General features: G+C 43.7%; 1 protein-coding gene across 3 annotated transcripts in view; it reads right to left on the bottom strand.

The window, feature by feature from the left end:
• The window catches only part of Slc35d1 (solute carrier family 35 member D1), a 47,178-nt gene that overhangs the window by 12,256 nt on the left and 12,248 nt on the right, over positions 1-22,674 (bottom strand). For all 3 annotated transcript variants that reach the window (XM_052715780.1, XM_052715779.1, XM_052715777.1), the window contains 3 exons: positions 9,163-9,230; positions 8,100-8,178; positions 4,715-4,797 (listed from right to left, as the gene is read on the bottom strand). In XM_052715780.1, coding sequence (XP_052571740.1) covers positions 4,715-4,797; positions 8,100-8,178; positions 9,163-9,230 — 230 coding nt within the window. The remainder of the gene's footprint in view (positions 1-4,714; positions 4,798-8,099; positions 8,179-9,162; positions 9,231-22,674) is intronic.

Here is a 22,674-nt window from a genome sequence, read left to right as displayed (position 1 = left end):
ATTATTCAGGAAGGCCACATTCTTCAGGCCTGAGACGTGGGCCAGAGTCCGGACTCTGATGGATGCACGGGAGCAAGTTCTGTCTTCACTTTTTATTTCCTACCCTCCCCATTGCTTTTTTTGGGGGAGGGGGCTCTTGGCTAAACACTGAGGAACTGGACACGGGAGAAAAGCATTAGAGAAGATGCAGACAGACTCAACTGTACTCTAATGAACCATGAACACCTCCTTGAAGCACAGAATCAAAGCTGAGTGGCACCTGCAAGGCTGCTAAGCATGCCCCATGCCTCCTGCACTTGAACCAGGCCAGATGGGGGACATTCAACTTTTCCTTTGGGTTGGTATTTCAGATAGGGTCTCATGTGGCTAAGGCTGGTGACCACTTGCTATGTAGCAGAGGATGAATTCCTGTTCCTCCTGCCTCCATTCCCCCAGTGCTGAGATTACAGAGGTGAGCTATCATGCCTGACTCTCAAGCCTTTCCTAATACAACCAAGACACAAGGCAGGGGAGCCAGACCTGTTCAGGCTGAATTATATATTCGTCAAGAATATGGTTCAGTTAGTGGTTTCCTTTAAAGTGCTGTCTGTTAAGGAGGAACTGAATCATTTCTAAACAAGTGAAATGGACTCAACAGTCTCTGTCGTTTGGCTTTTGCATTAAAAAGCTAATATCCACAACTTCTGTCTTTGCATACTAACTAGTCAAAGAAAACAGCAACCAAAATACAGCCGAAAAAAATAATAAAGACAATTTCAATTAAAAGAAAAAGTGAGCCGGGCGGTGGTGGCGCACGCCTTTAATCCCAGCACTCGGGAGGCAGAGCCAGGCGGATCTCTGTGAGTTCGAGGCCAGCCTGGTCTCCAAAGCGAGTTCCAGGAAGGCGCAAAGCTACACAGAGAAACCCTGTCTCGAAAAACAAAAACAAAAAACAAAACAAACAAAAAAAAAAGTGAAAAAACTAAACACTATACTTTCCTTGCCAAAAGCTGTAATGAAAGTAATATCTGAACAGGAGTCGGGATGCCTGAATTTGAATCTTATTGGGTTCTTTCTAACTCAAGAGTAAGTTAGTTTCATCCGTAACACATAAGAACACTGGAACTCAGAAGCAGACAAACAAAAGTCATCATCTACTCTTAACTCCACACCCCTTTAAGGGGCAACCTCCAGAAACCACATAGTTAGTGGTGCTCTGAGAAAATGGCCCCCCAGGTTCAGATGTTTGAATGCTTGGTTCCTAGCTGGTGGACTGCTGGGAAGGATTAGGAGGTGTGCTCTCCTTGGAGTAGGCATGTCCTTGTTGGAGGAGGTGTATTGCTGGGGGTGGGTTTTGAGGTTTCAAAGCCCATGCCAGCCAGGTCCAGTGTCTCTGTCTGTCTGTCTCTCCTCTTCCTCCCTCCCTCTCTCTCTCTCTGCCTGTGGATCAGAATGTAAAGCTCTAAGCTACTTCTCCCTGCAGGCCTGCCTGCATGCAAGCTCCCTGGCATGATTAATGGATTAAACCTGTGAAACTGTAAACAAGCCCCCAGTTAAGTGGTGTCTCTTCACAGCAACAGAACAGTGACTAAGATACACATCCTTCACCAATTCCCCTGCCAACTCATTCCAAGTAGATAGCAAATAAACTTTAGGGGAAAGTCAAAGGAGATTATTAAGCTGGTACTATTATTAATCTCCCTATTATTTATTAATAAGGCAAATATGTAGTTTTTTTTTTTTTTACACTTGAAGAGGTGCAAGGTTAGGAAATTTACATCACTTGCTGATAATTAAAAAGATGAGGGGCTGGTGAGATGGCTCAGCCCGTGAAAGAGCTACCTAGCCCCAGACCCATGGATAAGAGAGGACTGGGCACCAGGATGCACATCCACACACACACTCACTCACAGATGCACACACATACACATAAATATAAGTAAAAATAACTTCTAAAATATTTCCTACACACAATGGAGACTGGTTTTTCACCTGGAAGGGAAGAGTTTCCAGAAATGAAGAAGGCCAGGACTGTGGGTAGAGTTGACCAGGAGGAAATGAAAGGAGCTGGGTTTGGAATAAGTCAGCTAGAGGTGGCAAGTAGGCTACAAGGAGACAAGACTAACATCAGGACAGAGGTCTGGCCCCAAAATAAGCTAGATAATTTATAGGCACATAAATAATACTTAAGACCACAAAATTCAACGCCTAGAACTGAAAGGCAGCTTTGATACAGTGTCCACCAACCCTTTACTGAGGGTGGCACACCAAGTTCAAAGAAAGGCATTGATGCTGGTGGGGAGCTAAATGATGCAGCCACTATGGAAAGCAGTGTGCACATTCCTCCAAAAGCTACAGCTAGAGCCACCATATGACTCAGCTTTTCCTGGGCAGATACTGGAAGGACTCTGCTACAGAGATAGTTGCTCATCCATGTTCACTGCTGCTCTATCCACAATAGCTAGGACCTGCTCAGGTGTCTATCAGCTGGTGAATGAATAATGGAAATGTGATACATATACACAATGGAGTTTTATTCAGCTGTAAAGACAAATGTTATGAATGTGCAGTTAAATGGATGAAAATGAAAAAAATATATTAAATGACGCAACTAGGCACAGAAAACCAAATTCTACATATTCTTTTTCACATGTGGATTCTAGCTTCGAATCTCTAATTTTTTGTGTTCAACTTGGAGTATCTGTAGAAAGGGGCGATTGGGAGGGAGGAGCCTTAAGTGAGGGGGTTAGAAAACAGGTAATGTGAAAGCAGAGAGTGGGAATACTGGTTATGGAAAAGCTTAAACAGGGAGGGGGTGGGAAGAACCAAAATGAAGGGTGTATGAAAAAGCTATATGGAAACTTACTATCTTGTAGACAAATTTAAAAATGTACTTACTAAAAGAGAGAGAGTTTAAAGGGAGATTTTCTGCACGGCTGGAGAAAGCTGTCCCAGAAGCCAAGAGTTATTACAGAAACCCTAGTGCCAGGTATTGGGATGCCTCCTTAAAACAGTTGGACAGGGAGACTCCAGAGGCCCAAGAAACATAGACGCCCTTGCCATCCCTTTTAGTTGCCCACCAGAACTGAACAATAAGATCCTACTGCTGAAGACACCAGGTACCCTAGGTACAAGACACACACAAATAGAGCAGGCACTGAGCTGGAAGAGTCCTCTCTGCTAGGTAGCTTCCACAGTCCTAGAAGGGACTATGTACAAGGCTAATGGGGGAGAAAAGACATCAGCTTTCTTATCCAGCCAGGACTCTTGCAATCTACTAGATCAACCTGCCAAGAGGGATGTGCCCACGTGTGCAGAGTGGCACCACTGCTGTAACGGGGTAACTAGCTGCCCTCTGGTTGGATTTGAGACCCACTCCACAGGAGGAAATCCATGTTGTATTGTAAACCTGGTCAAAAACTCATGGCAAGGGAAATCATGGGGAATGGGGACACTGAATACTACTGTTTAACAAATGAACATAGCATCAAGCCTTCTAAATACTTGATACTCATAGATAAACATTATGCCTTAATCAGAGAAGCCTCTCTTTCCAGTGAACAATAGTGAGGTAGAGACTCATGATGAGAGTAACTGGCTGATGATGCTGAGCTCTTAGCAAGGTTATTATTATATTACTCTCTCAAAGGCTCAGGGAACACTTCAGAAGAAAGGGAGGAGAGAAGGGAAGAGCTGGAAGGTACAGAGGCTGTGCAGTGTCATCTCTCCTGGGCAAGACATGGTCACAGCAACCATGAACTCACACACAGCGATGGATGCCTACACTGGCTCTGGACGAGAATGGCCCATCCACAGTCAAACAGGGATGAAGTGCAGGGGGCCCCAGCCTTCACTGTCGAGCTATTTGCTACTGATAGACTCAGGGAGCAGAGAACCACCGCCTTCACATGCGTACCTGGTGACAACCTACCAGGTCCTATGGATCGATCCAACCCAATGGTCACAGAAATGGCACTGGTTAAATTAAATGGGTTACAAAACAAAAACCAAGTCAGGGAAAAGGAATGGCAGTGACAAGGGGGAGGTGATAGGAAAAAGAGTTGACAGAGGGAATGAGTACAAAGAAATCAGAATATATTACATACGTGTTTGAAATTGCCAAATAACAAAATCAATTTTAAAACAATGTTTATTATTTATGTGCATGAATGTTTATCTATATACCATGTGCCTTTCTGGTGCCTGTGGAGTACAGAAGAGGACATCAGATCTCCAGGAAGTGGAGTTATAGACAGTATGAGCTGTCATTCGGGTGCTGCTGGAAATTGAACCTGGGTCTTATAGAAGAGTAGCCAGTGCTCTCAACTGCTAAGCCATCTCCCCAGCCCCACAAAATTAATAATTTTTTTAAAGTAGTGGCATACCTATGGTCGGATACTCACAACTGTAATAGAACCGGTGGCTTTTATCCCTGAATTTCTTGAGAGCATTACCTGATCAAGTTCAATAAACAAATTGCTGTTCTTGGATGCAAGGAAGAGGAAGTTCAATTCTAAATCTTACGCACTGAATATGGAGCCATTTCCTGTTTCTTTAAAATGTTAGCTAGAGACATCAAAATATATTTACCACATTGCAGGCACCCCATAAGTTTGTTTCATAAATGAACATATTTACAATTGAATGAACCACTCAATACTTTGCTGTGACACTATTTGAGTATCTAAACCCCATCTGTCGCTGTACTTATATTTAATTCAATATTTTTACTTACCTGATATTTAGGCCAATAAAATTTGTCCATGTGAAAATATAATCTCCACCAAAGACCATTCCAATATAAGTTATTAATATATTCTAAAAAGAAAATAGTGATATATTGTTACGTAAGTCTAACCGAGGTTTTGAAATGTCCATGTGAGTCAAGTACAAAATGTATAAGCACACAGTGCCAACACAGGCCTACCATTGTGTGTAAAGAGCAGGAATAAGGGATCTCTAACATGAGCCTGTCCCCAGTCTGTATCTCCCAAAGATACACACTCACCTACATGAAGAATACTACACACCCTCAAACTTGCTCTGGCTCTTGGTGTGGCCAACATGATTTTTTCTCCCATTAGGCCAACTGTTGACTTGTGAGGGGAGAGTAAAGAAGGTCGCTTAACTACAAGCATTTTCCTTCTTTTAAAGGGAAGATGGAGACTTGACCAACACAGAATGTCTTTTGAGGACTTTTCCTGGATATCTTACATTAAAAAAACAAGAAGTAGAGCCAGGCATGGTGGCACACACCTTTAATCCCAGCACTCAAGAGGCAGAGGCAGAAGGATCTCTGTGAGCTTGAAGCCATCCTGGTCTACATAGGGAGCTCCAGGAGAGATAGGACTACACAGAGAGACCCTGTCTCAAAAAGCGAAATAAAACAAAAAATATAAGAAGTCATTTCAAAGTATTATACTTAAAATCACTTCTAGTGGACCAGTGAAACGGCTCAGTAGCTTACTGATGACCTAAGTCCAGTCCTTAGAACCCAAATGGTAGGAGGACAGAACTGACCTCCCAAAAGCTGTCCTCTGATCCCCAGAGGTGCCCTATGGTATATGCGTGCACGCGCACACACAAATAACATTTTAAAAATCAGTTCTACTTGACAGTACCGATTGATAAAGACACCATGCACTTTGGACATGGGACTTGGAGGATCTGAGCTGGATCCAATTTGAAAGTCTTCCCACAGTCCCAGCAGGTGATAGGCAAGCTTTTAAAGGAGGGAAGCAAACAATAATCCTGCCCAGTTGTGACACATATGAACCACAATGACCACAACGGCAAGATCTCAGAGGTTGCAAGAGTGGCCCTCAAATCTTCGCAGTAACCAACAGCTATCTAATTGGACTTAAGGCCCACTCAATAGGAGGGAAATCTCATCCCCAGCCCCAGACAAAGAACTAAAGGCAATGGTATTCCTCAGGGATGAATCCCCCAATTTGTTATCTAATACCAAGTGGTCAGCCCTGGGATCCTACACATATAAGTAACATTAGGAGGACTGATAAAGTTGTATTTATGTATTTATTTATGTGTGAGACAGTGTACGTGTGTGTGTGTGTGTGTGTGTGTGTGTGTGTGTGTGTGTGTGATATGTGTGTAAAACAATAACAAAGGGAAAAAGGCCATTAGTCTTTTAGTTTGAGAGGATATAAGGTGGAAGGAAGGGGTCTAGAGAAGAAAAGGAAGAGGGGAATGATACAATTATACTTTAATTTCAAAACAGTTAAAAATAAAAGGCAAAGATTTTTTTTTAATTCCCTTCTCTGACTCCCAAGTACAAATACATTCTGAGTCCTTAATTACCCTCACACTCAGAAGCAGAATACAGCTTCCTAAAGCTTCAACCTTTTGATGCCTCCCCAGTTTCTCTCCTTCCTTTCACACAGTAAGTCAATCCCTGTTTCCTGAGCTCCTCCCCTTCCTGGCTAGTAAACTGTCATGAGCCGGGAATGCCACATTCTTAGTATACAGACTGTCCTAGGTAAGCCTGTGAGACAAAACCGAGGCTGTGTGTTCAAGGATTAGGGAGTGCAGCTCAGCGGGACAGCACTTCCCTGGCATGTGCAGACCCCTGGGTTTGATCCCCAGCATGGGGGCGGGTACAAAATGAATTAAACCAATCTTTTGAAAATTGTCTTTATAATGAAATGCCCTTTGGGAAGCATTTAGAACTCATCATGTCAAACTCTGACTCCATGATGGGGAGCTCCTGATGTTCAGGAGTTTTAACCCCTGCTGTTTCTCATAAGGTCAATGCCCATTCCACTGGGGTACAGAGAAAACTCTAAAGATAGCCAAGACTTTCCTTCTGCATTCCCTTCCCTCAATGCTGACTAACAAGCGTGGCAACTGCCTTCCTTTTCCAAAATGATCACAGATCACCTCTCTTGGTCTAGCCGCTTTCAGAAAGCAAACCCACTCTGCTGATTGCTGAGGAATCTGAGCATGGGGGCATTCCTAAACCTGAAGAACTAGAATCACTAAGTCTGATAAAAGAGGCCCCAGGTTTCGATGAGCATTCACTCAATGCTCAAGTACACTTGGCTTTTCTGCCTGAAGACAAATAATTCTTCCTCAAGTAAAATGGAACAGGAGGAAAGGCATCATAAGAAATGTCAGGCCAAGTGAGGGTTGGCTCAGACAGGAAACTCCCCTTGATCAGCTTCTGGCAGGTTTCACCTCACAAAGAAAGGCAGCGCTTGGAGCGCAACCACTCTCACTGGGGGCTGAAGGGACGGGGCTATCACTCTGTCAGGAAGCAGTCGACTTCTCTCTTCTTCCACAGTAACTAACGGCTTTGACTTTTCCCACACTCCTTCAAGCAGAGGCCATGCCCTTCCTAAGTTCCTATAAACTAGTTCAGAAATGACCACGACAGGGTGCCAGCCAGTAAGCTGGCGCACAGGAAGAAGGCTGTGAGACTCAAGGTTACTGACAGAGTCTTTAAATTTTATTTGATTATAATTACTGTGTATATGATAGGAGAGGGACATACGTGCAGTTGGACAACAATTGTGTGGAGTCAGTTCTCTCTTTCCACTTTGACATGAATTCTAAGAATCAAACTCAGGTCATCAGGCTTAGACAGCAAATGATATTACCTGCTGAGCCATCTTGTTGGCCCCATAGCCAAATTTTAATTTTTAAAAAATTTAAACAGTTTTTACTTATTTATTTTGGGAAGGACTTATCCCACAGTATGTAAATAGAGGTCAGAGGACAACTTGCTAGGCCAATCCTTTCCTTCCACCATGTGGGTTCTAGAAACTGTACTCAGGTTGTCAGGTTTGGCATCAAGCATCCTTACCAACTAGGCCATCTCACTGGTCCCCAGATATTTAAGTTAGAGGAACATTTTTTTTTTTTTTTAAAGATTTATTTATTTATCATGTATACAGTGAGTGTTCAGCCTGCAGGCCAGAAGAGGGCACCAGATCTCATTGTAAATGGCTGTGAGCCACCATGTGGTTGCTGGGAATTGAACTCAGGACCTCTGGAAGAACAGTCAGTGCTCTTAACCTCTGAGCCATCTCTCCAGCCCCCTAGAGGAACATTTTTAAATAAAGCGGATTCCAAAAAGAAACAGTATTGTTATCTCATCTCACCTTAATGCAGCCAACTATTGTTGTGGTAAGAGCAGAATTATACTGAGTGCAGAGTACTGTAGCATACATCAAGATAAACCTAGGGCAGAGAAGAAAAGGGTCTGTTACAGGCTAGAGCCTACTTTCCCACAATCCTTCACCAAGAGAAACAACCATTGCCAGTCAGGCAGGCTCTGAGCAACTGAGAGCTCCCTGTGCCTCTCCAGAGCTTCAGATCTTAGAAACTGAACTCAAGAGAAACACGTGTCTATTTTCTGACCAGGTGTTTTTCCTGCTACCAAAACCATGAACATCTCATTGACAATGATGAGGATTCTGTAGAGAGCATCCTTCCTGCTAACTCACACAAGTCAGACAGGATGCTCAGGCTCACAGGCCTCTAGCATCCGGGCACTTGCCACTAGGATAAAGTGACCCTAGAGCCAGGATGAAGGCAAGATGGATTCTCAATAATGGAAGGAAACCACATGAGAATTTAAGGGGGTGTGGCAGGTCTGCTCGACAACTACCCAACAGCATCTGCAATGCCCAGATCACTGCGGCTTCTGAAGCACGGCCTCACTGTGTGCCTGTCCAGTCCTGAGCTACAACCAAACTGACCAGCTAAGGGAAACACGCCTGGGAAATGAACAGACCCTCTCCCCTTCTACACAGAAGTCAAGTAGCCCCAGACTGAAATGCCACCACTGCCAACCACTAGCCATGCTAACTTAGATAATTACTCAAGCTCTGAGCCTTCCTTCTTACAGGTCAGGGACAGTGACATACGTTAGATGTCAATGGTGAAGAAAACGAAACGATACAAATGGAAATAGAATGGTTGTTATCAGACAGTGGGATGGTGGATACATGTACATTTCATTTCTCCATCCATCTATGTGTGGCTTGGGATCACTGGTTCAGCATATTCCCAGGGGATAGATATGAAGCCACCAGGATCTAGAACGTGACACACTCAGGAAACTGAACAAGACACTCAGAAACAAGGGAGAAGAACTCTCCAACAACTTTTTGAAACCTGCTTCTCTAGGAAACAATCTGCTAGGAAGGTCTAAAGGCTTACCCCATCACACAGGAGAGGGTGAACTGTAGAAGGAACAGGGTGTCCGTCCAGCCCTCAAACTCCATAGCCTGCAATACACAAGGAAACAGTGGGTTGTAGAGCAGGCCTCCCAACAGCTCTGTCATTAACTGGAATCCTTCTGTTCATTTGTCATCTCTCTGCTACATCACTCCAAGGATTAAGAGTGATACTCAGGAGTTTCAATACTGGGGGAAGGAGAGGCTGTTTATTTATTTGTTTGTTTGTTTGTTTAATTGGTTTTTTTCAAGACAAGGTTTCCCTGTGTAGTTTTGGTGCCTGTCCTGGATCTCGCTCTGTAGACCAGGCTGGCCTCGAACTCACAGAGATCCGCCTGGCTCTGCCTCCCAAGTGCTGGGATTAAAGGCATTCGCCACCACTGCCCGGCAAGGCCGTTTATTTTTAAACAGTGTGGCACTGGGTAGATGGTCCCACATCCATGAGTACAGGGGAAAGACAAACTGGACTTTGTCAGTTATTTTTAAAAAGGGCAAGGAATATGAAGCTGGGAGATAGACTGGAGAGGTGGTTCAATGGTTAAGAATATTTGCTGGTCTTCAAGTGAACCTGAGTTCAATTCCCAAACCTCTTCCAGGGAACCTGACACTCTTCCAGCCACCATGTGCACCTCACACATGTAGCATACACATGCAAACACACACACACACACACACACACACACACACACACACACACACACACACACACAAATAAATAGAACTAAATAAATAAAACTAAATAAATTTAAAATAAGAAAATAGGGGAAGCATGGGGTGAATATAATCAAAATAAATCATATGTATATATGAAATGCTCAAAGAATTAAGTAAAATACTATATTATAAAAAAAAGAATTGCAGATATGTATACTTGAACCAGTCTGCAGGTCTGTGCCTTTCCAAACTGAAATGTAGAGGAGACTTTGAACTTCTCCATCTTGGTACTAAGGAACCAATCTTTCCTTAAAGATCTAAGTCACACCTGCCTAAGTGCGTCATTTTTGCAAGTGGCTGTCCGTCAAAGACTTTCCTGATTGTCCTGTAGTGCACAGAAGCTCAAGTGTGTCCTTAAGTTACCTGTGTAGCAGAAGCCGCTCTGGAGAAACTTAGTTTCTCCTCCTTGGAAGCTGTTATTCTGTTGTTTTTAGTGCTTGTTCGTTTTTAGACAAAACGTAAAGAACCCAAAAAGGAAGGCAGGATCATCTTCCATCAGAGGAGGGATAAGCAAATGTAAGGAACATTTCACCTTCTATCTCTGTGCCAACCTGCATCCAACTAAAGCCCACAATACCAGGCTCTCCTTGTTCACAAAACACAAGATGAAGTTTCACCTCCGCGAGCCTGGGCCTGGAATGCCCTCCCTGTCCAAACTGACTTCTGTTCACTCATCAAGCTAAACTCAAGGCTCCTTCATGGGGCAGCCAGCGATGAAGCACTACAGTGGGGCCTCAGTACTTCCCTCTCTGGCTCTTATCTCTCAACTGTCTTTCTCCAACATGTCTACAGACTGTGACCTACCACGGGAAGTCCCACTTTTTACCTAATCATACTCCTAGCACAGCAGTTATTCACTTGCTCATGATTTTTTCTTTTTGAGGTATAGCATATAAAAGTAAAAAATACCAATTTGAAGTAATAATAATAAAAACAATAATCAACAAGTATAAAGTACATAATCATTATTACAGGCAAGATAAGGACAATACTATACTCAACCCAAATAATGTCCCCTGCTCATCACAATCAAATATCTCCCTTATTTAAGTCCTGGAGACCTCTAAAGTACTTCTGCTAGTATAACAGGCCTGGCAGAAATAAAGACACTCTAAAGACACACATGTGTCTCTCAACCTGACTGTCAAGGACTATGAAACAATGGGTCCCAAAGAAATGGGAATTTCCCCAAGAATCTCATGCTGGGGCTGATTCCCAGCACCCACAAGGCAGCTCACAAGCATCTGTAACTCTAGTCCCCAGGGATCCAATGCTATCTTCTGGCTGCAGTTCAGTACCATAAGGACAGTTTTGCTGTCCAACAACTTCAGGTAGAGCAAGTACATAGTACAAACTCTTCTGAGTCTTCCTCCTTGCTCTGGCAGAACACTGATTCATCCAGGTCATGCACTCACTTGTACAATCAGCAATAACAGCGTGGAAACCCAGAAAATATAACACAGTTTGCTGAACCACTACTCAATGGACTTCCATTTGCACTGCTCCCACATAATTTATTCTTAAAAATAAACCTTCAATAATGAACCTCTGAGCAACATCTGTGGCCACACTTTCATTTATCTTATATAAAACCTGGACCGTACAATTGATGGTTCTTTTAGTGAGTTTATCTTTACTTTGTAAGAAACTGCCAAATTGTTTTCCAAATTAGTTACACAAGTTTAGGTTCTCACTAGCACTGTTTGGGACTCTCATTGCTCTGCATTCTGATCCACTTAGAACGGGGCCAATCTAACGGGCAGGAAGTGGTCTCTTGTAATCTTAATTTGTATTTCTCTATTGACTAACAAGTGGGTATTTTTTAAATGTGCTTACTTAATATTAATATTTCTTCTTTTATGAAACATCTGCCCAAATATTTTGCTCTATGTGTGTGAGACATATACATACCCGAGTGTATAGCTGCACAAGCCCGTATGTGTACATGCGGCCATGCAGAGGCCAGAGCAAGACCTCAGAGGCTACACTCCCACTCTCCACCTTGTTGCTTTGAAACAGCATCTCTCACTGAACCACGGGAGCTCCATTTTGGCTAGGATGCCTAGCGAGTGAGGTCTGCCTGTCTCTACCCTCTAATGCTGGGGTTATAGTATTCATAACCTTGCCTGGTTTTTTTGTTTTATTTATTTATTTTTTTTTAATTTGGATGGTGGGGATCCAAACTCAGGTTCTCATGCTTGCAGAACAAGAACTCTTACCCACTGAGCCATCTCTCCAGCTCTTCCAAAAATTACATTTACTTATTTTGGGGGAGGAGAATGCACATGCCATGTGTTGGAGGTCAGAGGAAAATTTAGGAAAGTTGGTTCCCTGCTTCCACTATGTAGGTTCCAAAGACTGAACTCAGGTCATCGAGCTTGATGGTAAGTACCTTTACCCTCTAAACCATCTCTCTGGCCCCTCTAAAATCTTGTCTTCCAAAGACTGAGTTCTATACGTTTTTAGGTACATTCTTGGTAAATATCCTTAATTATACGTAAGTCACACACATGAGCCTATGAGGCACCTGTGAGTGAAAAAATCGGCATCATGTCCGAGTTCCTTCTCTTTTTAACTCTAAATGTGGGTGTGCAATTCTGACACCTTGGGAAACTATGCTAAGGATGGTTTATTCATGTTTGCCATTGATGAGAGTAAACCAAAACAGTCAAAGTATTGCCTGATATTGGGGGGGGCGGGGCTTCTACACAAATCACACTATTTGGCTCCCACAACAATTGTGTAAGATGGAGAGTCACAGTCTTATTATTCCCAGAAGACAATACTAACAGCAGGTCAGAGAGCTAATATATAGGCCTGGGCTTGTATACTCTAAGCCTTAAGGCTCTCTTTATATGGAACACTAGAATTTACTCCAGTAATGAATATTCAAAAGGAGACAAACAATTCTCATGGGATCCCTGCCCCCTTCCCCAAGTACTTGGCTTGCTTCTGGAGAAAGTTAGTCAGCCTGCTGCATTCTGGCTTTAGCACAGGAATAGATCTTTGGCTGTAACTACTCAAGCAGCAGCCACTTGAAGACACAGCGGCAGGATAAATATGACCCAACCAGTCCCTACAACACACATAGGCCTCCAAACTCAGAAATGTCAAGAACACAATTATCCTTCAAGGAGGTGTGTGTCCTGCCCTATAGCCTAGTCATCCCATCTACACTGAGCAAGAAAGCAAACCAGGGTCTGTAAGAGACTGGAGAGGGAAGAAGCCGTAAGGTCTACTCTGCATGTCCTGCTGGTCTGAGAGTCAAAGCTTCCAACACAACCACTAAGATGCTAAAATCCTCTTACCTCAAATGCAGGCTTTAAAAACAACAAACGAATCATGCTTGCTTTGGGCCAGCATGCATGTAATCATTGGCTTGGCCCACATCAGCTCACCTCTCTCAAGTAAAATTGAACAAGGCCGCTCCAAACCACTTTATACTTTTGCTCACAAAAGATAATTCTTTAAGAGAAGCAAGCCAGCTCATATATTTTTACTTTTTTTTTTTTTCAGACAGGGTCATACTATGCCTCTTTGGCTGGCCTGGAACTCTATGTAGACCAGGCTAGTCTTGAACTCCCAGAGATCTGCCTTTCTCTGCTTCCCAAGTGTTGGGATAAAGGGAATGTGCCACCACTCTCAGCTAATTTTTTACTTAATTTTAAAACATAATTTGTAAACACTGCTTAATTTAGTCAAGGGGAATTCCCGGAAAAAAAAAAAGCTGTGTCTGCAAAGACTGATACACCGATTAGAGCTGCAGTGAAATAGCGAGGCTGGAATGCTGCATGTCCAGAGGCTAACTACCTTATCTCAGGCTACCTTCAGGTCCCTGAACAGCCATTTCTTACCCACCTCTGTGTAGGAACTAACATCATGTGACGACTAAACAAAAACACTTTGGAATCTATTAATGTAGCGGATCACTAGCATCCACCAACCCAAAAGCTAAGAGTATCATCAGATAGAATGTGAGGCCTATAGACAAGCTTCCCCATCTTAATGTAACTGCCTCCCTGATGTACCCACCAATATATCTTAAACTTGCCTTGATTTGGCTTCCTTTGTTCTGTAAAACCATAAAACTTCATGACACTGCTTCCACAAGGAACACTGTACTTGGGGTAACATGAATACGTGTTCCTGGGCCACAGTCACTGACATTTGGTTCTAGAATAAAGGACCTTTTATTCGCTTTAAGGTGAGAGCTTGTTTTTGCACCAACAATCATCTAACCTGGTAAACTACTTCCTTTGAGAAATGTCAAAAGCCACAAAATCATACAGATGCCTGCTGTTAACAGATGTTATCTCTCTGAGTTCCCTTCAGAAACTCACAACTGTAATGAACATTATACTGCTAAACTGTCACGTGCTGGGTCCGCTTGTTAACTGCAGACTCTGGAAGCCTGCAGGGCTCTCCTAGTCCAGGTTCCAGCATGGCAGTTCTCAACCTGTGGGCTGTGACCCCTTTGGGGGTCGAATGAGCCTTCCACAGGGGTCGCCTAAGACCATCCGAAAACAGATATTCACATTACGATTCATAACAGTATCAAAATTACAGTCATGAAGTAGCAATGACAATAATTTTATGGTGGGGGTCACCACAACATGCAGAACTGTATTAAAGGTCCCTGCATCAGGAAGGAGGAGAGCCACTCTCTAGCATGTTTGCTTCAAGTGAATCTAGGGCTTCTTGTCCAGAGACAGGCTGAACTTGGAGAGGGAAGAACCAAACAGCTAGAGAGCAAAAACACTGTGTCCTTGCAAACAGCTAAAAGGTGAACCATTTCCCACAGAGGTCACTACTATTTATGCTATCAAGATGTCTGCAATGGGAATAGGAAGCTCATCCATGGAGAAAGTGCTCTGATTGGAAGCTCATCTGTTAGAGTCCCTGACATGAAGACCATGGGGAGAAGGGCCATAACCAGATAATAACGATGGTGAACTTCCAAGATGGCTGGCTTCTTCCTCTCCAAGATGGCTGACTGGCAGCATAAAACAAAGCCCCATGTGGTTTTTTTCCTGCCAGTCTGGCCCTCTGGTGATGGATTGCTGAACCGTTCAAGTCTGGATCAGGCTATGTTTCTGCCAAAGTTGTGGGCCTATCAGCCACCGTCTTTGTTCAAACTGACCAACCCTAAACTAAGGAAAAAAGATAGCTCAGAGATCCTTAAAAACTCCAGTCTCAAGAAAGATTTCCGAGTCCTGAGTCCTCCCTCTGTTGCGTAGAGGGCCTTCTCTCTGTGTGAGCTTTGCTGTGTTTCTCCTCACCCCTAACGAAAACCTTTCTTCACCCACTGATGCTGACTGCAGAGTCTGAGATCTCTCCCGCTGCTGCTACTTGCTGCACTTGAGGTTTTCCTGCCTTTTAATTCTTTAACTGGCAGAGAAAATGAATCCATTCAAGACCCTAGTCAGTAACACATCCCAGGAGAAAAGCTCAATCAGGACTCCAGCTGCCTGCCTCAACTTCCCCAGTCAGTTTCTGTGGGGCTCCATGAGGCTACGCCAACCATTTCTGCTGGACATTGTGAGCATCTGACTCAGTGGTTTGCTTTCGGTTGCTTCTTCTATCTGCTACTCACTATTTGGCCTTCTACTTCTGCTGCTAAACTTTGTAACTTCACTCATTCAGAACTAAAAAAAGCACTACTGCAACAGATTTTCTCCAGACAGGATGGAACAGACACTAACTCTGCTCCATCCGCATTCTGAAATTCTTTTCCTTTTTTGTTTACAGTCTTGACCTAAATGGAGGTGCCCTAGGGTGAAACTTCTCAGACCACTTGTTGGAGTGACTCTCCCCCACTGTATTAACATATACTACCAGGAAAACAACATACCCCTTTTTTCTCCTTTCTACATCTATATGGCAACTCTTACAAGTTAAAACTAGTTCAGGCTGGAGTGTACGTCAATGCAGAGCACATGCCTAGCAACTGTGAGACCACGTGTCCAATCCCCAGTACCACCACCCATCAAAAGAGCAGGAACTCTACTTTTTACTCTGCAATTATCTTTCTATGAGGCCATGAAAAAGTCATGTGACTTCTGTGGGCCTCAACTGTATTACAGAGGGAGAAAAAAGTCCACTCTAGCTGCCTTTTGAGAGGACCTACTGAGAGAAGGAAATATTGACAGAATGTAGTCAGAGATATTACTCTCTTGTGCGTCTACCGCTGTTCTCTCAGTGGTCAGCTGGTATGCAAACCTCTGTAATTCTTAGAAGAGGAAAGACAGAAGGCACAGTGACTATGGGCTTGGTCGATTCTGGGGGGTTTTAAACAAAACAAAACTTCTGCCTCTAGAGAAAACTCCTGTAAAGAGCATTCTGGAGAGGGTGGCCAGCCTGGTCAAGCTGTGTGTGTGGCACAGAACAGACTGGGAACTGGGTCAAAGGCCTGCGGTCTCCAATCTGCTTAGTGGTGGCTGTGATCACAGATGACACAAGCTGCTTCCTTGAGTTTCCTTCTGTTCTGGAGGAAGTTCCTAGTTCTGCGGGTGCTGGTGGTACAGCGCATGACCTCGGGTTCAGAACACAGAGACCAGGAATATCACACACTAATCAAAAGGCAAAGGGCAAACAAACTAGCTGCTTCTGGAAATCAGGTATACTTGGTTAGAATAAGATTTCTGGTTAAATAAAAATATTTGAAAATCTTTGTTCTTTAGTTGCTTAGGTTAATTAAACCAGTTTAAAAAGGGGAGGGGAGCGTCTATGAAGGCTGCACTCATGGACTCGCTGCAATATGATTTCCTGCACAAGGTCAAGGCAACAGGAGCAGTCACTATTCTGGCAGGCAGCCCGAATTTAAAAGAGAGAGGGAGGAGAAGAGGGGGGACATGGCAGTGGAAAGGGGACGTGCTAAGGAGTGCCCATGGAGAGTGAGAGGGGGAGTAGGGGATGAAAATGATCACCATACATTGTACACATTATGAAACTGTCACACAATGAATAAACCATATAAATAAGCATTATAAAGTTAAGCAAGAACTGTGAGAATGATCCATTGCACTTGGAAAACTACTGAGCAGAGAGCTCGAGTCCTAACCCAGAAGTAAACTGCCAGGGAACTCCTCACCAAGACAGAAGGATGATGGCAGTACAAATGATCTCCACAGTTCTCTCCTGACCTCAGGAAAGCTAGGATGAGGGCAGTGCCCCGGGCTACCCACCTACTCCACAGCATCCTCTAACATCTGCCACAACCTCTCTCCCTCTGCTCCTGCTCCTCCTGGCTTACATGGAAAATTAGAGCCCAGACTGGTTCACTACTTCCTCTCTGCCCTCGGGGCTCTAATACCTATACACATACGTGTGGTAGCAAAACATGTCCCACCTGACCTACTGAGTCACTGCTCCTAGTTTAGAAGGCACCACCTCAAAGACAAGAACAGCTAAGGAATATGCAAGCTGAGAAAGAACCATCCCTACGTATGTAAAGAATTTCTGATCTAACGCACTTGTTTTACAAGGAGAACACCAAAGCCTAGAAATAAGAGATCTGTCTCTCTGAGGAGGAAATACTACAGGGTCTCAAAAAGAAATCAACCTGTGTGGTCCACAGAGAGATCCTAAACAGGCTAAGTGGGGAGCCTGAAAGGCTTCATTACTTAGTAATGAAGTAATGGTTAGTAATTACTTAGACCTGGACAGCAACTCTTCCTTGAACTCCTCTGAGCCAGGCCACTCAAGCGGCAACATAATGAAGACACCATACGATGCCAGGGCTACAGCAGTGGCCTTGTGAGGTCCACAGCAGGGTCTGTTTTTCCACAGGTACCTGAGAACACCCAGTCGAGAGTGCTGTCAGGAAGCCAAGCCCAACCCTGGCCACTTTCAATGCTGGCTTTGTGCTGCTGCGTTCCTTTTGGCGGCGGCAGCTCAGGGCATAAACGCTCTAGAAAATCACTAGTCAAATGATACCCATTCTATTTTTACCTGTGTTATTAGATTTTCTATTTTTAATAACAGTAAGACGATTTCTGTATAACACACAGGGTCTCATATAGTTCAGGCTAGTCTCAAATTCAGTATGTGGCCAAGGATGGTCTTGAACTTGTGATCCTCCTGCTTCCACAATGGCTAGCCATAGGTTGGTTGGCTGGCTGGCTGATTTTGAGACAGTCTCACACTGCAGGCCTCAAATTCAGGCCCATCCTCCTGCCTCAGCTTCCCAAATTCTGAGGTTACAGGTACAAACCAAGTCTCGATATGTTTTGGTTTTAGTTGTTGTTTTGTTTTTTAAGAGTATTTTGTAAGATGCATCTTTTCCAAAACTAAGTGCTAAGTATATTGGTCCTTTCCTTTCTAGCAATCCCAAGATTTTGCAAATAAGGAGAAAGGGGGAGGGAGGGGAGGGAGAGAAGGGGAAGGGAGGGGAGGGAGAGAAGGGGAAAGGAGGGGAGGGAGAGAAGGGGAAGGGAGGGGAGGGAGGGAAGGGAAAGGGAGGGGAGGGAGGGGAGGGAAAGGGAGGGGAGGGAGAGAAGGGGAAGGGAGGGGAGGAACAGAGCCACACACAAAGGAGTCCGATTTCAGCCCTTGTACTATGTACTCCCTGGGATGAGTTTTCGGTTGGATCTTGTCTTGTAATTTATACAGAACTTTAGGGTGTCTGAGCCTCCAAATCTTATTTATATTCTATGCCCACAGCATCACCAGCTGTGTCCACTCCTGCTTCTCTGGGAACTGACCTTTCAGAGCCCTCTCCCTAGACTGCTAGTGAAAAAAGTAAGTCTCCCTGCCTGATCGGACCTTGCGTCAGTTTGCTTCCTGGCCTTATTATTGAGTAATGAGAACAATTTGGTTTGTCCCACCTGCCCTAGCTATTTTTAAATTTAAGATGCATTGCAGAATACTTTCTTTTTCTTATGGTTCAGTTTATAAAGTATAGTTTTTAAGTACTTTTGCATGGTTCCACAATAGAAAAAAATATACTTACCCTGTTCCTACACACATGCATTAAAAAAGAGGTTTGGGTTACTTTATTGGTTTCTATTTTTCCAGAGTTTCTTTATTTAAATAGCCCCAGAAAATGTGAACATCCCTGTAGTATGTGGCTCTGGGGTCTAGTGGTGAGAGCAGTTTATCAGCCCTGACTATCTCAGGCACTGGGCTCACACCAGCTGTGCGAACAGAGCCTAGTGTCCAGACCAGCATACCTTTTGCTCCAGCAGGGTCCTACCTAGTGACTCATTTACATGTGACAAAGCAGAGTGAGAGCACAGAGAGGATTTATACACAGGCAGACAATGATCAACAGTGGGACCGGAGGCTGTCAGTCTTCTGCATTTTTCAAATTACAGTCAAACTCTTCTCGACATCTTCCTGCCAGCAGAAGAAACTCCAAATGCCTGTGTCTAGATGGAAGCCTAAGTTAGAGAAGGAAGGAGGACAGTGGGGTGAGCAAGAGCACTGGCCTTAGAACAGAGACCCGGGTCCTCTTCAGCACTGGTTTCCGTGGTCAGGAAAAGCAGAGCTTCCCCAGGTCTCTGGCTTCTCAGCCGTCCATCTTCTAGCCTTGGATCTGCTCCTGCAGCCATCCTGGGCTCAACTGTGAGTTCTACTTGGACCGAACCTTCAGGCCCCTCCTCCACCTCAGTAAGGGCCTACCTCACCTTTCCTGATTTTTACTAATTCAGACAGTGCTAAGCTCCTCAAGGCTCAGAATCTGCTTTTGCTTGTGCCCAGGTTACTCTCCAGAGACATAAAAACTATTTCTCAGTCCATTTATTTCAGAGTCTGCTCAGGTGAGATTTTTTTTTCCCTAACCATCTTTTTCAAAATAGCACTTTCTCATCATTCCCTCTTCGACTGATTTCTCTTCACAGCTCTTACTACATGATTCCTGTACAATCTGTCTCACCTACTGGAATCAACGCTCCATTTCAGCAGGTACGTGGTCTTTCTTTTCACAACAGCAACCGGCACATAAGCACTTAATCATCATAGAACAAAAATGCTATGGCTGTGAGCAAATAAGGGCCTAGACATGGTGCAGACTCTGCTCTGGTCTCACTCTTTCAGCGGCACTGAGGTGCTTCCTGCACTGTCCTGGAAGAAGGTCCTACGTGGAAGTCCCAAGAAATACAGCAGGTGCAGCAGATGGCTGTGGGAGACACATGCAGCCAGGCATATAAGCCAGGGCTCTGCAGGCATCACAGAGGTTCTAATCTAAATTCTACCACTGTACATCCTTGAGAATCCCCCTAACTTCTGTAAACCAGGTAACAACCCTCCTCAGAGTATTTAACAAGGATCAAGGAAAATTATTTATGAAGCATCTTGTCAGGTACAACGCATCATACCCTACAGGTGAAGTATGACTTCCAGCCAGAAGGCTCAAACTGTTTATTCGCCAACAGCCTTAAAGATAAAGTGTCATACACATGAAGCATCAATTCTATAGAAAGTAGACACATATATACACATTTATTCACCACCACCTCCCCCCCCCACACACACACACATGGAAAGTATGCCTATAAAAAACACAAACTGACAATGAGCCCAACTTACTAAACACCTGAAATCTGCCACATATCCCAGACTTTATCATGGACCGCTTGAAACAAGCCTTAGGACAAATGTGATTGACAGTGTGACAGTCAATGTCCTGTAATATGCTTTGGGTCCTAAGGATGCCTTAGGTCACCTTGGCTCCACCTAACAATCACTGTTCTAAGTCACTGCTCTGAGTCATGTCTCTAAAACAAGCCTCCAAACAGGTTAGCATTTCTTGTTGTATATGGTAGGCAAGAAAACCAAGAACCAGCCAGGTATGGTGTCACACAACCACAACCCCAGTACTAGGAGATAGAGGCAAGAGAACTGCTCTCAGTTCAAGGGCAGCCTGATGTTCCCACCAGGGTCTAGGCCATCCAGGCCTACAGATGAAGGTGAGAAGGGGAGGTGGCTGTTGAGGGAGGAAGGCTAAGAACTAGGAACTAGCTTTACCGGAATAACGAACACTGCTGTTTCAGCTCACACCAGTTCCTCCTAACCTGAACACAGATGAGATTTTCTGACAGGCATGCACTTGAGTACTAGACCCTACACAACCTCAGATTCACACCAGATACCTCACCTGTGTGTTAAACATTAAGCTAGATTTCTTACACATCTTTAAGAGATGTTAACACAGAACTCTCTTTTTTTTTTTTTTGGTTTTTTCGAGACAGGGTTTCTCTGTGTAGCTTTGCGCCTGTCCTGGAACTCACTTGGTAGCCCAGGCTGGCCTCGAACTCACAGAGATCCGCCTGCCTCTGCCTCCCGAGTGCTGGGATTAAAGGCGTGCGCCACCACCGCCCGGCTCACAGAACTCTCTTAACACAGGAAAGATGCTCCGAAATAAAATGAAATAGTGACTACTCTCAAAGATACATGGGAATTTAAGAACACAAAGTTAGGATCACATCCTAAGCTTCAAATTTAATTCATACCACAACACCATTACTTACATCATACATGTTCTTACTTCATTTACATGAAATAAACTAAATATACATGGAAAAAATCTATCTTAACCCCAACAAAAATACACAAGATTCCCCCAAATAATTCTCCCTGAGAACCTACACCAGTGTATAGTTCTGATGTTAGTGGGTCTGCTCCCCAGAAAGACTACATGCTCCTCAAAGGGAAGAATATCAGTGAGTTCATCCTCTTTTCTCTGGTTACCCGAGTCCAACCCAGTGAGACAGGTAATACTTTCCTATATGACAATATTGACAACAAGAGCACGAAGCAGAGGGTGTTACAGAAACAGCATGGCCAGTGTCTATTTGTACCCCAATAAATGTTTAATAAGAGCTGTATTAATTAATAGCAAAAGTGAAACTAAACAAACGTGAAATGCAAAACACAACGGGATATGACTACAAAGCAGTGAGTTCCACTTTTATACTCATCTTTATCATCCCAATTTGAAAATCTTTAGGTGAACTGATACTCATCAAAATCAGTGTTCTAAAATATATTCTCTTGACCTGTATCTGACAGTGTCATTAGAAAAATAAAACAGTAAAAAGAAAATACAAATGTACTGTCCTGACTAAAGACACAAGAGAAAAGGAAAATAAATCTAGTCCTATTGTATGTGGTAAATTAACTTTTCACACTATGAATAAACATGCTTAGTCATATTGGAACATTTAAACTACATGTGAACTACTGAATTTTGATCTATTTGGGTTTCTTTCTTTCTGGTTATTTTTCCCCCTTGTTTTTGAGACAAGATTCCTGGCTGCCCTGGAACTGGCTCTACAGACCAGGCTGGCCTCGAACTCAGAGATTTGCCTGCCTCTGCCTCCTGAATCCTGGGATTAAAGTGCTACTGAACTTTGAAATATGCACAAATTATGTTATAACTTCTATACAAATTGTCATCATTTTGGAATGAAGACATACCTCCTTTGGCTAATAGTTCCAAGTAGCTACAAGATACTTGTCAACACCTGATGGAAACTGCATCTTCGCTAAGTCCTTAGTGTACACAAACATGTTAATCCTTACAGCTGTCTCAAGTACACATTGGCCTTGAGACTTGGAGCCATCTGTCCTATCCTGAGGGACAGGTTATTATCTATTACACCTTTGTTCTAAATCTCAAGAGTAAAAGCTGCTTCAGCCAGAGTCTGCTAGAAGGACCAGATCTCTACAGACCACGGCCTTCAGGAGTCTTATCTCCCAAGAGTGTGACCTTAGGCAAATTTTTTAATGTCCTGAACCTCTTCCCACATTAACAAAATAGGGATAACTTAAACTTCCCACA

Source organism: Peromyscus californicus, unplaced genomic scaffold (genome assembly GCF_007827085.1).
Source record: "Peromyscus californicus insignis strain IS unplaced genomic scaffold, ASM782708v3 Scaffold_5__1_contigs__length_169319896, whole genome shotgun sequence".
In the NCBI taxonomy this organism is placed as follows: domain Eukaryota; kingdom Metazoa; phylum Chordata; class Mammalia; order Rodentia; family Cricetidae; genus Peromyscus; species Peromyscus californicus.
The sequence above is the reverse complement of the archived record's forward strand: the minus strand, read 5'-3'. Positions and strand labels throughout refer to the sequence as shown.